This window comes from Lissotriton helveticus, chromosome 3_1, assembly GCF_964261635.1.
Source record: "Lissotriton helveticus chromosome 3_1, aLisHel1.1, whole genome shotgun sequence".
NCBI lineage: Eukaryota > Metazoa > Chordata > Amphibia > Caudata > Salamandridae > Lissotriton > Lissotriton helveticus.
Genome location: NC_136061.1, coordinates 1,812,792,698 through 1,812,808,636, shown reverse-complemented (window position 1 = coordinate 1,812,808,636; position 15,939 = coordinate 1,812,792,698). Strand labels below are relative to the sequence as shown.

At 49.0% G+C, this 15,939-nt stretch overlaps 1 protein-coding gene across 2 annotated transcripts in view; it reads left to right on the top strand.

Annotated features, from left to right (window-relative positions):
- Nucleotides 1-15,939, top strand: part of MACO1 (macoilin 1) — a 349,950-nt gene that overhangs the window by 237,383 nt on the left and 96,628 nt on the right. For both annotated transcript variants that reach the window (XM_078682713.1, XM_078682714.1), the window contains exon 9: nt 1,232-1,352. In XM_078682713.1, coding sequence (XP_078538839.1) covers nt 1,232-1,352 — 121 coding nt within the window. The remainder of the gene's footprint in view (nt 1-1,231; nt 1,353-15,939) is intronic.

Below are 15,939 nucleotides of genomic sequence, written 5' to 3'. Positions count from 1 at the left end.
TTTGGTGCAAGTCCATTATTAAGGCACTCCTACCTGCTGTATGCAAACTACTATTGCAGTTTTAATTTCTTCAATCGGGGCACCAACCCCTCTAGGTTAACAGTGGGTGAATGTTTCCTTTTATGTTTCTCCTGCAGCATTGAAGTGCAATAAGTTTGACATTGTTTTTCTATTTTACTTGAATTAAAGTGTTGGAGAAAGCAATTTTCCACCATCATTTGAGGTGATACATTGGATTTTAATTATTTTTATAGTTGCCTTTCAAATGGCACATCCTTGCGAATAGGCATCCATCTACCGTAAATATGTAGTCCTTACAGTAAAATATTACACGGTGTTTCTTAAAATGCATCTACTAAATTGTTACTACTAGTGCGAAATGTAAATGGTTTTGTATGCCCGTTTACATATTTACCTGCATTATAATAAGAGTCCTTGATGGAACGGTGTCTGCAGAGGAACAAAAGACATTTCATGTCACTTGGCTCTTCAGACCTTTTTTACCAATGATTTATGCCAGTCGTGAAAAGGCTTATTTTAATAGTTGTCCATTATTAACCAGTATAGTTCCCTTAAAGTAGAGCTTACAAATAATTTGTTTTAATTTGCTTCCAAGATTTGATCAGGTATTTATTGTTAGCTGTTCCTAATTGACAGGACAGAGAGTTACCACTTGTTCTTGTAATCTGTCCTCAAGTGACTGCACCCGGAAAGCAAACTTAAAATCGGTACCTAAGCCTTTAGTTAGCAATGGTTTAGCAGCAGAATTTAATGTCTCAGATCAATCCAATAGTTAGTATTACAACAGGAGACCTAGCTTTCCTTGCTCCTTGGGTTTTCTCACAGAATACAGTTCTCATCTATTGTGCCTTGAAAGAAGGTATCCTGAAGTGCAGTATAAATTCTTCAAGTCTATTGTGTTTTTCTGTGAAAAGCATTCTGTTAAACAATCCACTGCACAAAAGCACATTCCAACATGTTTTTCATCCAGTATTTATGGTTGGAATGCAGATTAGCTTAATTTTATGCAAAATGGTTAAAATATGCATATTTCCATATGTTAAAATGTAGACCGGGTTAATCAAGAAGAACAAATGCTTCTGTAATGTATTTAGAGTAGGGATAACATTTGTATCATATTCTTTAACACAGCATGCCTGTAAACTAAGTACAAGAACCTGGGTTTTTTCCACAAAGTTACGTTATCTTACCGTTGTGTTTCTCAAAACAGAGGTGAATGTACTGAAACTTTAAGAGGTCGTATCCGCGATCTTGAAACTGAATGTAAGAAGTTAACAATCGACATGAAGCTAAAAGAAGATCAGATTCGTGATCTAGAAGGAAAAGTCCAGGTAATGGGGTGGATCTCTTTAAAATCTGGTTTGTGTATTGCCATAGTTCAAGAAGTTATGAAGACAAGTGTTTTTGTTCATCCCTTGTTTTTGATTATTGTTGTATGTTATAAAAAATACTGCTTTAGATTACATTATGTCTAAAATACAATTGTTAGGACTTTCTTGCATGCAGTGTTTTTCAGAGCTCATTATAAATGAGACCGATTGGCATATATAGCATGAGAGCTCATGTAGAGCAATGTTCTGCTGTGGGATTGCATGTTGTCCAACAAAGGTCTGGAATGAGAAACATTGTTAGGCATGTTGACTCTTAAGGGTTTGCCATTGAGCTCCTCTGACGGAATAAAAATCTAGCCCTGCAGTAGCAATCTTTCTCAGAGAGTCTTCTAATCGCAGATTCCTGACCATTTCATTGTTTGGTTACTCTTTTGTTGTTTGATATGATTAATATAGGGATATAAGAGTAACTTTTTGACCCTGTTCTCTCTTGTTGTTTAGTTGCATTTGAATACTTCAACATGCGTCAGACTGGTTCCAAAAATCTTCAGCAGTATCACAAGGGCTTGAAAATGGCACCAGTGGCTCCGCTTCAGCGTAATTTTGGGCCAGAGCTGATGTATGCAAGCCCATATACAGGGATATAGCTTAGTCAGTGCGATTCGGGGAGGGGCGGGGGATGTGAACCTCACATTTCCCAACTAAAAGTAAAAGTGGGGTGGAGGGGTGAGATGACCAGTGCTGAGGATGGACGGTTTCCATGAGTTCTTATTGGCATTAGGTGTACCTATGTCCAGGGTGGCACAGTGGCTGAAAAACATGGGTTGGAATGCTACCCCGAGCGATTACCACTGCTTAGACTACTTGCAAGCATACATTCCACCTTTTGGGTGTTTGATTGCCTTTAGTGGGCTTGGAAACCTGAAAGTGGCACAACTTTCCAAGCTTAATATTGCCAATGTTTGTGAATTTCAAAAAGTAGTCAATTTGCATCCATACAAGGAGTACTTTTGTGGGTGCGTATTTATGATTTTCTTCAGTATACCAGTGATTATATATTTGTTTCTGCTCCAAAAAATGAACAAATGAAAAGCTCTTAGTGAAATGAAAATGACAAGAAAAACCCTCATGTGTAGCAGACCTGACACAGGGCCTACACACCCATCTATCAAGCCAAGAATGCTTTGCAGGGTGTCAGCCCAAACGTTCCACTGAAGCTAAGCCCCTGGGCCTGGTAGCTTATGTCTGCAATTACCTACCACACAACAGCCTGGAGTACCTGCCCTGGGATCACTCATGTTAAATGTATTTTCACTGCAAACACCTCTTCTGCTATGAGAAGCATTGATGGTAGAGTTGTCGAATCAGTGCAGGTGAGCAGGGCTCCAGGTTTCTAGTCCTCACCTTTTACAAATCACTTTATCAAGTGACTGACGGCCCCATTTACTAATCCCGAGTATCAAATAGAGGTGGGTTCACCAGCAAATTAATAGGAAAAGCCTGGCCACGGGCCTGGCTTTGCTGTAAGAGTCCATGCACGACCCAACCCATAAAAACATTTCGTATATATATATTGTGCAACAAGCAAATTGTAAAAATATGATCCAGTCTTTTCAAAATTCAAACAGTGTATTAATGGCTTGCTCCCTCCTCCCTGCCCACCTAATGATAATGCCATAAGAAGCAAGTCAGCAATCCCTCAAACCCTAAACATGGACTAAGTTCTCATTATAGATGGAGCAGCATTATAGTCTTTTAGATTGGACAAAAGAGGTGCTTGCACAGGGCATATCCTGAACTGGTATTTAAAGTGCTCTCAATTTGAGATAATAAAAAAGTCTCGGAGAAAATAACGTTTTTATCTGAAAGAAACACGTAGTGATAGATTCCTTACCTTCGAATTACCCCCAGGTGTCAGACTGAATCCGGAAAGTTTTCGTCAGCAGTACCCCTGCGCTTTGGAAGGTGGCGTTGTGTGGCTTTGTGTCGGTCGTTGGCATCGTGGTCGCCGAAATGGCATCGCGGCGGCTACTTAGACGCCGCCTTTGCGCGCTGACGTCCGTTCTTTCTTTTTCCGTGCCAGCAATTGCAGATCCGGAGAGAGCGGTACCCCCAGTCATTTTCTGACTGAGTTTTTTTAGGCTTTTTGTGTCTGTTTATCCGAGTCCATCGATTCCTGGTGCTGTAGGGATGCCCAGCTTCAAGTCTTGCGGGGACTGTCATCTCATGATGTCTGTGACGGACCCGCACCACGTGTGTCTCTACTGCCTGAGCCGTGACCACGACCCCAAGTCGTGCCCCGACTGCCGGGCCATGGCGCCAAAGACTTTGCGGGAGCGGTCCCAAAAGTTGCTTGGAGTCCAGCAGTCTGCTCCGCACCGCTCAAGGTCCCGGTCCCGTGGGAGGTCGAGGGACCTGTCACGAAGCCATCACCATTGTTCGTCGGGATCGAAGTCTTCGCACTCGGGGTCAGGTAAGGCGAAGAATCGCCATTGCTTACCGTTGTGTGGCGCGGCAGAGGCCGCAGGTGGTGCCTCCCCCGTGGCTCTGGCGGAGCCTACGCAGTCGCCGTTGGCCTACCCACCCTTCCTGGGTTCGTCGGCAACTCCGGCCCAGCTGCAGGAATTTCTGTCCGCCACGGCCCACCTCTTTGGTCCATCGTGCCCGCCGGCGTGCCTTTGAGCCTGCGGTGCGCGACTGTGGTTCCTCGCCCTTCACTGTCGGCGGCTCCGGCATCGCTGTCTGCTCCAGACCCGCAGAGACCCCATGGATCCAGGCCTGGATCCTGGTCGACGCCGGTTGACCTGGTCACACCTCAACCGACTTAGACCTCTCTGGCACCACCTCCGAAGTCGCCCGTGGTACTGGATGACGTAGGCCCCGGTTTCAACGCCGATCTGGACATGGCGTCGCTCGATGCCGATTCCGATGGGACCCTTCTTTCCCTATGTCCAACCTCCGTATTTTTGGCCTGTGCATCAGCCTTCGGAGGAAGGGGGCACTGGGAGTAGTCTGAGGACCCTCTCACAGCTCAGTGTGAGTTTGACCCGGACAGCGGGCAGAGGAGCTGGGGATGCAAGTGGTCTTGACACCTCTCCTGACTTTGGCATGCTAACTCCTCCTACCGTGGCTACGCAGGAGGGTGCGGTGCTAGTTAACCAGTGGTGTTGCATAGGGTGGCCGAGGCTCTTCACCTCCAACTCTCTACAGTGGCCATCAGGACTAACCTCCTGACAGAAGTGCTTCAGCCTGCGGCTACCTCTGCGGAGCCACTGCTGCCTTTTAATGACGCAGTTTCTGACGTTCTTTTGGGCACCTGGTCCAGGCCCAACACAGGGGCTCCTGTGGATAGGAACATGGCCCGACGCCATCGCCTGACCCCGGTCGACCCCCTTTTCCTCTCCCAACGCCTCCACGTCCCAAAGCGCATTCCCTACCTCACCCCTGGGTAGGGAATCCAAGAGACTGGAACAGTTTGGGAAGAAGATTTTTTGTTCCGCCAGTTCAGGGCTGCTGTCTGTGAACACCGCGTGCCTCTTGGGCCGTTATTCCCACTCGGTGTGGGATACGGTGGCGCACGTGCTGCCTCAGTGTCAGGAGGAGGCTTGGACAGCTGGACAGTGCTCTCTCAGGCTATTGCTGAAGGGAGAGATGCAGCCAAGTTCACAATTCGATATGGCCTTGACACCGCCAACTCGCTGGGCAGAGCGATTTCCACGACAGTGGCGCTCCATCGCCATGCCTGGCTGAGGACTACTGGCTTCTCTAGGGATGTCCCGAACACTCTCAAGGACATGCTCTTTGAGGGCATTCGCAAAGTCGTTGGGCCTTTCGGCCACTCTGCCTCCTCCGCCTTCTGCTACTTTCGGGGTCATGGAAAGGGCACCCCGACACGTTCGCTTCAGAGCTACAGGCCTGCGCAGCAACCGCCCCAGCACGGCCGGGGATGTGGGACCCGCCGAGGTGGGTCAGGGGGGCCGGCGGGCGGGTCAGTCCACCTCCACCCTGGCAACCACTGCCTCCAAACCTTCCTAGTCTGGTATTTCAAGCCCATCAAACGCCAGTGGGTGACAGGATTCACCATCGCCTCCCCCACTGGCACACAGTCACTACGGACAGGTGGGTTTTACAAATAGTCTGAAGGGGCTACTCCCTTCCCTTCGAGACTACCCCTCCTGCCATGCCACCCCAGTACCACCGCATGTCGGAGGAACACTTGGCATTTCTTCAACAGGAAGTTGTGGCCTTCTTGGCTAAGGGGGCCATCGAGGCGTCCCTGCCCCAGAAGTAGGTCGTGGTTGTTACTCCCACTACTTTCTAGTGCCCAAGAAGGACAAGGGCTTGCGTCCTATCTTAAACATCGGCTTCCTCCGGAAGGAGAAGTTCAAGATGTTAACTCTGGGTCAAGTCTTGTCTGCCCTTGACCCTGGAGAATGGTAGCGTTGGATCTGCAGGACACATGTTTCCATATTCTCGTCCTGTTGGCCCACCGGCATTACCTGCAGTTTACGGTAGGCCACAAGCACTTTCAGTTTATCGTGCTCCCTTTTGGCCCTACCAGGGTCCCTCGGGTGTTCACGAAAGTGATGGCGGTGTTCGCAGCTTATTTGCGCAAATAAGGGGTTCCAGTCTTCTATCTCGACGACTGGCTGTTGAAGGCGGGATCGCCCCAGGCAGTCGTCTCCCACCTCCAGACTACGGCCGACCTGCATTTGCTGGGGTTCTACATCAATGGTCCGAAGTCGCACCGGATTCCCTCTCAGAAGCTCCTCTTCATCGGAGCAGTTCTGGATACGACGCTCTTTCGGGTCTATCCTCCCGAACGGCGAGTCCAGGATATTCAGGCTCTGATTACTATCTTTCAGCCTCTATCCTAGGTTTCGGTCAGGATGACCCTGAGGCTGCTGAACCTCATGGCCTCCTGCATCCTGCTGGTCGATTATGCCAGATGGCAAATACGGGCTCTGCAGTGGGACCTGAAGTTAGAGTCCGTTCAGATCTCAAGAGGGCACTGCACGACAATTGCTGTGGTGGCTCACAAACCGGCATTGGGTTAGTGGCAGATCCCTCTCCCTTCCCCAACAGGAGCACACAGTAGTGACAAATGTGTCCCTCCTGGGATGGGGCGGCCACATGGGAGAGGCGGAGATCAGAGGCCTCTGGTCTCCGGTGGAGTCCTGGCTCTCTATCAACCTTCTGGAGCTCCGGGCGATCCAACTTGAGCTCAAGGCATTCCTTCCCAATGTCGAGGGGAGCGTACTGCAGACAACACCACCACCACCATGTGGTACTGCAACAAACAGGGCGGGGTGGGGTTGTGGACCCTATGTCAGGAGGCTCTGCGTCTCTGGACATGGCTGGAAAATCAGAGTGGTTCAACACCTGGCAGGTTCACTGAACGCCAGGGCGGACAAACTCAGTCGCAGGCGTATGATGGATCACCAATGGCGTCTTCACTCGGACGTGGCTCAAGGTCTCTTTCAATAGTGGGGAGAGCCTTCGTTAGATCTATTCGCCATCGAAGAGAACGGGCAATGTCAGCAGTTCTGCGCGTTGGACTTTCTAAGGCGGCACTCGCTCGGCGACGCTTTTCGTCGCAAGTGGAGTTGCGGTCTGTTGTACGCCTTTCTGCCTATACCACTACAGCCCAGAGTGCTGAAGAGGATTAGGCGCGACCGGGACCAACTCATCCTTAAGGCTCTGGACTGGGCTCGAAGAGGATGTTATCCCGAGCTCCTCAGTATGACCATCGTTCCTCCCTCCCAAAGAAACAGTCGGATCGATCTTCTGTCGCAGCAGCAGTGGACGGTCCTCCACCCAAACCTGTCCAGTCTCCACCTCCTTGCGTGGCGATTGAGCGGCGCCAGTTGATTCCTTTCGTCTTGCCTCCTGGAGTTGATAATATCATTCTGGCAGCCAAGCGCCCCTCCACTAAGTTGGTATACGCCTGCAGGTGGAACAAATTTGTGGCACGGGGCACAGTAAAGGCTGTGGATCCCCTTTCTGCCCCTCTTTCCTTTTGTTCCTTCTTTCTTTGGCCCAGTTGGGTTCTGCTCTGGGCATTATCAAGGGCTATGTTTCTGCTATATCAGTCTTCCACAGGCTCCCTGATCAGCCCTCTCTTTTCAAGTCCCCTGTTGTAAATAGATTCCTCAAAGGCATCACTCACCTTTTCCCTCCTATTCTTTTTGTGATACCACAGTAGGACTTGAACCTGGTTCTCACATATTTGATGTGCACTCCCTTTGAGCCTCTTCACAACTGTCCTCTACGTCTATTAACGTTGAAGACTGCTTTCCTGGTTGCCATCACCTCTGCTAGGAGACTGAGTGAGCTCCCGGCTCTTCTTGTGAACCTCCTTTTCTATCTGTCTATCCGGACAAGGTTCTGCTCAGAACCCATCCATCCTTTCTGCCAAAAGTTGTCACTGCTTTTCACATCGGGCAATTCATCACTTTGCCCACCACCTTTCCGCATCCTTCCAGAGAGGAAGAGAGGCTCCACCGTCTAGACCCAAAACGTGCGCTCTCATTTTACTTGCACAGCACACAACAGTTCCGGGTGGATGACCAGCTCTTTGTCAGCTATGTAGGTGCCAAGAAAGGTCGGGCCGTACTCAAGCGGACTATCTCCCGATGGGTCGTTTTGTGTATGAAAGCCTGTTATTCTCTGGCACAGAAGGAGCCTCCATTGGGGCTGCGCGCCCATTCCACTAGGGCGACGGCTGCCACTACAGCTTTGGGACGTGGTGTCCCCTTACAAGACATCTGTCAGGCAGCTACGTGGGCCTCGCTGCACACTTTTACTAAGCCTTACTGCCTGGACAGGCAAGTGCGGAACGACAGCTTTTTTGGGCGTTCAGTTCACCGGGACTTCCTGGTGTGATCTTGGTTCGCAGACCCACCACCGGGGTTGGTATTGCTGGGGTATCTATTCTAAGGTAAGGAATCTATCACTACGTGTTTCTTTCAGTTACTTCCCTTCGGTAGAGATATATTTGTAAGAAACATTAGTAGTGGTAGATTCCTTACCACCCCACCCATCCTCCCCGTACTGCGAACCGATTTCTAGGGTTAAGGTCATCCATTTCAGGGCCCTAGTTTCAAGGCACTAATGGTCATTATCTTGCATGGTTCTGCGTTCCTGGCACGGAAAGTTGTGTACAGAACTGACGTCAGCACGCGAGGACAGCGTCTAAGTAGCGGCCGCAACGTCATCTCGGCGACCACGACGCCAGCGACGGACGCGGAGCCGCACAACGCCACCTTCCGACGCGCAGGGGTACTGCTGACGAAACCTTTCCGGATCCAGTCTGACGCCTGGGGTAGTTCTAAGGTAAGGAATTTATCACTACTAATGTTTCTTACAGATATATTGTTACCGAAGGTAAGTAACTTGTTCACCAAGAATCCCACAATTTGGGTAAGCAGGGAACTGGTACTGATTTCAAGTTACCTAGCTTGACATCTTGAAACAGCCACCAGATGTTTATATCGGTTTCTCTCTTCCCTGTGTTATATCAAAGGTCACTGTTTTCTCTTTTATTCCTGGCAGAAAAATTGGCCAGAGATAGCAGACCCGACGCAGGGCCCCCAGACTCCACTACCATGCCAAGCATGCATTTATTTGGTGGGTGTCATTGTCTATATAGGTACCAGCCATGCATGCTGGCATGAGTTTCTTTCTTTACTCACCAACAGATGTGGATCAGAGGCTACCCCTTGTCTCATCGAGCCAAATTCTAAAACGTTCTGAGAAAAAATTCTACAGGGTTCAAGGAATGTCTCCACTCCGATTTACAGGGTTCAAACCCTTTGGTTGGAGAATGTGGCAAGCAAATGTCTGTGACTGGACCCACATGCGGTTTGCCTTTGGTGCCTAGGATCGGACCACAACTCTAAGGCCTGCAGTGATTTTGCCTTGGTGCACCTCAAGGAAATTCAAGACCGGGAAGCTATGCTCTTTGTGGCAAAGCACTACAATTCCCCTTGCCGAGATTAGTTGAAGCCCAAAGGTAGGTCGTGGTCCTACTCCTCAGGTCGCTCCTGCAATCCCAAAGAGAAGAGCAAGAAGTCCAGATGGGACTCAGCCCTATCCCGCCACTTTTGATTTCCCAAGATGGCGCCATGTCGTCATCGTTCCTCTGTGTCATGCTCCCGAAGTCACTCTACTTCAGAGTGGATCCTGGCCTGTGTTCTGCGGCAACCAGAATTTCTGAGACCATCTGTGATGCTGCAGCAAGTTCCAGACTTCAGTGAATCCATGGTGTGGCATATTATCAGCTTCCTTTGGTGCAAATGGGGGCCCCAACGACCTGAGAGGCTTACCAGCTGGACTACTGTTGACCGTTCCACACTGTGCTCCAGCTGGGCCCTCTAGATCCGCTCAGGCCTCCAGACAGACTTCAGTATCAGTCCTCTCCCTGGTGTCATAACCCAGGCAGGAACGTGATCCACTGATGCCGGCGCCATCGATTCAGGACAGTGGAGGCCAACCCATAGTTCTATCCGGAGTAGAGACCGAGGTCACGCACTCCATTATCTGAGCAGGTACCCATTTACCACAATAAAAATCTGTTATTCAGCACCAAGATACCCTTGGGTGAATGTGTACTTTACAAATACGTGTGTTATGTTATCTTACATGTGCCTCTTCCTTCTTGAAAGGCTCATGTTCTTCGTGAATGATCCAGCACAGACTAATAGTGGAGCTATGATGTTGGAAATGATATTGCACAGCCTTACTAAGAGGAAAACTGGTACTAGGACCTACAGGATGCCAGTGGTCTGGATACCTCCTTTTACACTGGACAAGTTCTCCAAAGGCCTGCACTCCCCCAAACCCCCTGCAGCTTTACCACCATAAGATAGCACCACCTTTGCGATGGTTGTGCAGAGAGCGACAGAGGGTCTGGACCTTCAACTTCCTACTCAAGAAGTTAAGACAAACGTTTTGATTTCAGGTACTTCAGTCTCTCTAAACAAGTCCTGAGGGTCTTCTCCCATTTAATGAGGCTCTCTCTGACACGCAATTGGGAACCTAGGCCAACCTTTTCTCGGGCCTCACTGTTAATTGTCAGATTGCAGGCATCATCGCCCTACCCCGGGCGGTTTGTATTTTCTTAATCAGCACCCAACAGCTTAGAAACTTGTAGTACAGGCTTCAGCCAGAAGGGTAAATCTAAACTTGTTTCCCACTACTCCCCGGACAGAGAACAAAAGAGAATAGCAACTTTTTGGCAAACAGGACTTTTCATCCACAAGTTTACCGCCACCCCCTCCCCCCCCTCCCATTCTCCCTCCTACCCCCCCGCCCCCCCCCCCTCCCCCAGCGCTCTGTAAATGCATGTTGCTTTTTCAGCCTCTACTCTCACGCTTTGTGGAATTCAGTAGCCCAGCTGCTGCCCATGGCACCGTAAGAAGCCTTCACCATCCTTTCCCAGGTTCTGCAGGATGGCAGCCATGTGGCCAAATTCACCTTTCGCTGTGGGCTGGATACAACTGACTCCCTAAATAGGGCTTTTAGCCCCAGTGTGGGCCTTTGCTGCAATTTTAGGATGAGGGCCCCTGGCTTTTCAGGAGACGCCCAGGCTAGCCTCATGGACATGCCTTTTTCCGGATAAATTTGACTTGGGCGTGGAGCGCTTCAAGGATGGAACAGCTCACATGGTGCTCCCTGTGCGTCTTTGCTCCTCTGCACCAGCAGGTTTGCCCTCTCCATGGCTATGGTAGGGGTTTCCGGCATCACAAACAGGCCCAACAGGTACAACAGTCATCACAGGCTTTTCGTGGCCAAGGCACCTACAAGGGAGGGCAACAGGAACAGTCTGCAGCCCGGTCTCTTTCTCATCCCCCCACAGCTGCCACTCCTCCCAAGGCATTAACATGCCTTTGATGCAAATAGCCACCCTGTCTGAGACAAGATTTGACATTTTCTGGTGTGGTGGCACGTGATAACCTTGGACAAGTGGGTCCTGCAACTTGTTCAGCAGGGCTACGCTTTGCAGTTTCTCCACACCCTGCTGCACCTTTCGCTGCCATCTGTTGCCTGTGCATCATTTGTATGGTTCATTTGACCAAAGAAACCATAGAGAGGGTCCCGGCGCCCGAAGTTGGTCATGGTTGCTATTTGAGCTATTTTCTGGGGCTGAAAATAGACAGGGGCCGCCATCCTATTTTAGACTTCAATGACTTCCAATTCAAGATGCTCACCCTGGCCCAGGTTTGGTCTGCCATTGACCCTAGAGACTGGATGTTAGCGCTGGCCCTGCATGATGCTTATTTCCACATCCCCCCCTCCAACAGGCCCACAGGTGTTGCCTGCAATTCACAGTAGACCACAACCACTTTCAGTTCGCTGTGCTTCCTTTTGATTTTATCAGCCCCCATCGAGTGTTCACAAATATGGCGGCGATAGTAGTAGCACATCTTTGGTGGTCAGGGTGTTCCAGTCTTCTGCTACCTCAACAACTGGCTGTTGAAAGCAGGTTTGCCCTAGGCAGTCATCAATCACCTTCAGACTATGGTGAACCTTCTGACATCCTTGAGGTTCACTATCATTGTGCCGAAGTCACATCTCAGTCCTCCGCTTCATTGTTTCTATTCTGGACATAGTACAGTTTCACACCTATCCCCAGAGAGGAGAGTCCTGAACATTCATGATGTGATCTAAATGTTTCAGCCTCTGTCTTGACGCTCAGTGAGGATGAATTTGAGGCTACTGGGACTGATGCCATCTGTATCCGGCTGGTCAAGCATACCAGATGTAGGCTCTGCAGTGAGTTTGGAAATCCTTGTGAGCTCAGCACAAGGGAGATCTTTCCCATCTTGCCCAGATTTCGAAGAGACTGCAAAAACATCTAAAGTGTTGGATACGGGACCACGATTGGGTCACCGGAAGAACCTCTTCTTACCCCACCTAGATCTTACAGTGGCCACTGATGTAACGCATCTGGGATGGGGAGGCCTTCTGGGAAAGGTGGACTTCATAGATGTCTGTTCTCTGGAGGAAACCAGCTTCATATCAAACTTCTGGAATTGAGAGCCACCCGCATGTCTTTGAAACCCTTCCTGCCCTCCATCAAAGGGAAGCTGGTGCAGGTGCTCATGCACAACACCACCACCACCATGTGGTACTGAGCAAGCATGGTGGGATGGGATCGTCAAAACTGTGAAGATACAAAAGGTATGCTGTTCCTAATATCGAGACATGGGAAAACTGGTTTTATGTGGTCATGAAGTGTAGGAGGATGAGGATTCCTCCTCTTGGAATATAGGGTCCTCACACACCAAGCAAGGTGTCATGCTTCATTATATGGGCTGCTGCTCGTCAGGTCGGCGCTGCAATACCGGACAGGCTCCCTATGAGGGGCTCTTTGGTGGAGAACTTTTATTCCAAATGCCGTTTGGTGCTGAGGGGCCTAATTAGTGTGGATGAAAGAGTGGAGGTGTATAACATGAAAGAAATTTTAAAGCAGGTAAGGGAGTACCAGCGAAGACTATTTTAATCAATGGGTCTCCGACCCTGATTACAAGAAACAAAGGCGCATGTCTGAGATTATGTCTCAGGTAGCGCGCTCTATTGTGCGGTCGACAAGTTTCTTGCCTGGTAGTTAAACAGTCTGGTGGCGATTCGTCAGGACCTAATAAAATAACCGGGGAAAGGGGCCTGAGCGTAGACTTGAAAGGGGCCGCTGGCAAAGTAGGTAACCCAGCATCAGCCTGAGAATCATCACGTGGCCCAGAACAGGTAGATAAACTCAAAGGTTCAGTAACAGCCTCCACCAAAGATACGCTAGTGCCGGCAGATGTTGGATACAAGCTGCTAGTTGGAGACCTTGAGAGGCGTCTGTCAACCAGCTCAATCTCTTTATCAATTACAGCTGCTGCCCTCAGCAAAAAAGAATCCATAGTCATAACTGTGGCATTGGTGCTAGCCTCAGCCCTTACAGGGGCTGATGGTAACTTCCACCTCCCCATAACTTAAAAACTATTATGTAACCCGTAGAGCGTCACAACAGTATTCATGCAAGAATAACCGATATATAATCCTGAATGAAAAGTCTGCTCATGAGGGTTATTCAGCACTCCCACCACAGTCCCCATCAAATGTCTTTGTGAGGATCGGTAAGTCCTAGGAGGAGCACCAAACAACAAGAATAGTCAATCCTACCTCCTCCTCCGATGACACAAGTCCTGATTGTAAGGGTGACCGCGGATAGTAAATGCTGGAGCTAGTAATAAGATGCAACCAAGAGGGTAAGCCCAGCCTCTTCCAGTCGCGGACGGGCGCAGACGCGCCCACCCTTGGCCCACTTTGGAGGAGCCCATAGCCACCTTTATGCGTCTCCTGGTGTGAGCTGCTCGCGGTAGCGCCCCCTTTCCACCCCCCCCAGTGCAGGGGATGACGGGAACTGTAGTCCTTGGCAGCCGATAAAGTGTCAGCGTGCTTGGAAATGCTAGTGCCTGCTCTGGTCCACTAGACCGCAAGGTGCTGCTGCTGTCCAGAATACAAGGTAAAAACGGGCTCCAGAAGGTGAGGAAATGGCAGTTAGAAGTCTCTCTGAAACTCATAAAGTTGCATACTTTAGGTAAAGCTAATCTGGCACAGACTATATCTAACTACATATTCATCACTAACCCTCCCACCCACCCCTCACCATTCCATGAACTGGTCTCTTCACATAAAAATATTCCAATTTAGGAAGCTGCACACTGGTCACGACCAGTCTGATTGGCTCTGTATCTTCTGGAGAAGTGTGGCTCAATGGTTAGAGCGGCAGATCCTGATGCAGAGGTCTAGCCCGGGACCAGGGTTCAATTCCCTGCCTCGGCGGGTCTTGGGCTCAAAAATTCCACGGACCTGATAATTCTCGCCTCGGTGCCTATTCTAATCATGGGTCCCACGCTGCAACTATGGGCAACAGCTTGCTTAATCTCCACAAGGGCCCCCACAACGCTAAGGATGCCTGGCCTCCACCTTGGGGGTGCCCATGAGTGGACACCTCACAGGGAAAGCCAGGATGGGTTCCACAGCGGTATTCGTTCAAGTGCCTTGAGACCCTTGCGGGTGAGTAGTGCACTATACAAGTATCAATTTACATACAAGTATCTGGCATAGAAGTATAAAGAAATCAGCTGATGTCAGATAGCATGGGTGGAGCCTAAATAGGCAGCACACTTCACATCTGGCGCAGAAGGTCATCAACACGGAGCTGCTTGCACCGCATGCTAGCGTGCAGGGGTACTGCTAAAGTCTTTCCAGATCCAGTCTGACCCCTGGAGAAGTATTCAAAAGGTGAGGAATCTGCAGTCAGATAGTCTCTCTCAAAAAGTGCTTTACCAAAGGTAAGTAACTTGTTTGTTTATGTTTTTTCTGCTGTCAACGGGGGACCCAGAGGTTTCTCAAACCCTTTATGCTGGTATAATAATGGTTTGTGACTGCACTGGTACATTGATCAGTTCTACTCATAAAGTAATTGGCTGATGTCTGAACTCAAATCACTGTCCATTTTGGGATGGGTATTTCAGTAAATTACCGAACTATTGTGAACAAAATAATACAATTTCATGAAATGTCCAGTTTGACGCATAATCAAATGTCATTCTCTAATCCATTACATTTGGTTGCAGTTTTAAATAGCTTAGGTTAACCTTATAGGAAATTCCTCTTTTAGTTAGGTTCCCTAGGTATTATTAAAAGAGCAAAGGAGCATGTTTCTGGGCACTGTTACCCTCGCATCTGTTTTACTGCCAACATTCAGGGCTCATTCACCCTGATGAATGCCTGTGACTGTATGACAGTTTATGGGCAGAACCATATTGGCAGGAAAATAGATGTGAGGGTCACAGTGCCCAAAAACACCCCCTTTGCAGGAAAATTAATTTGAGGGTCATAGTGCCAGAAACATCCCCCTTTATTCCTTTGAGTGTGTCTAACAATAGATAAGTTTCCTTTAGGGTTACCCTAAGGTATTTCTGTCTGGATCCCTGCAATTATCCAATTATAGTTTATCAAGCACTCCCTCATACCTGTGAGATTGAGTCCGCCCTGGTAGTACCATCTTACGAGGGTGGGTGAGGATGCCTATAGTGAAGCATGCCTCATTACATGGGTGAGGCTTATCATCCAGAAATACTTGAGCTGGCCTTTAATCTTAGGGATACTAAATATGGAATATGATTCCCTTCTTTATACAGCCGTGCTTCCCAAAACATAATGTGTTTGGAAGTGTGAACTCTTCAGATGATGTACAGTATGCACTTTAATTGCCTCGTGATCTTCTAGTGTGATTGCATTTTTCAGCAGCCAGACGGGATACTCAAGAGTTGTATTTGGCATACTGTTCTCTTCTGTTCATATGCACCCCAAGTATTACATGTGGCTCAGCAGACCTGTCAAGCAGGATTTGACACTGTACTATCAAAAGGAGGCCCTCAGCCCCACCCTGCATATTCTTCCGTCCTCAGAGTCCTCATCTCTACCCTTTCAGGTCAGACTAATGTGTGCTACTAGGAGGCATTTAACCTCTTTTTCACACTTACCCAAGGGCTAATCGCTGCCTGGGAGCTGGCAAAGGATTATGCTA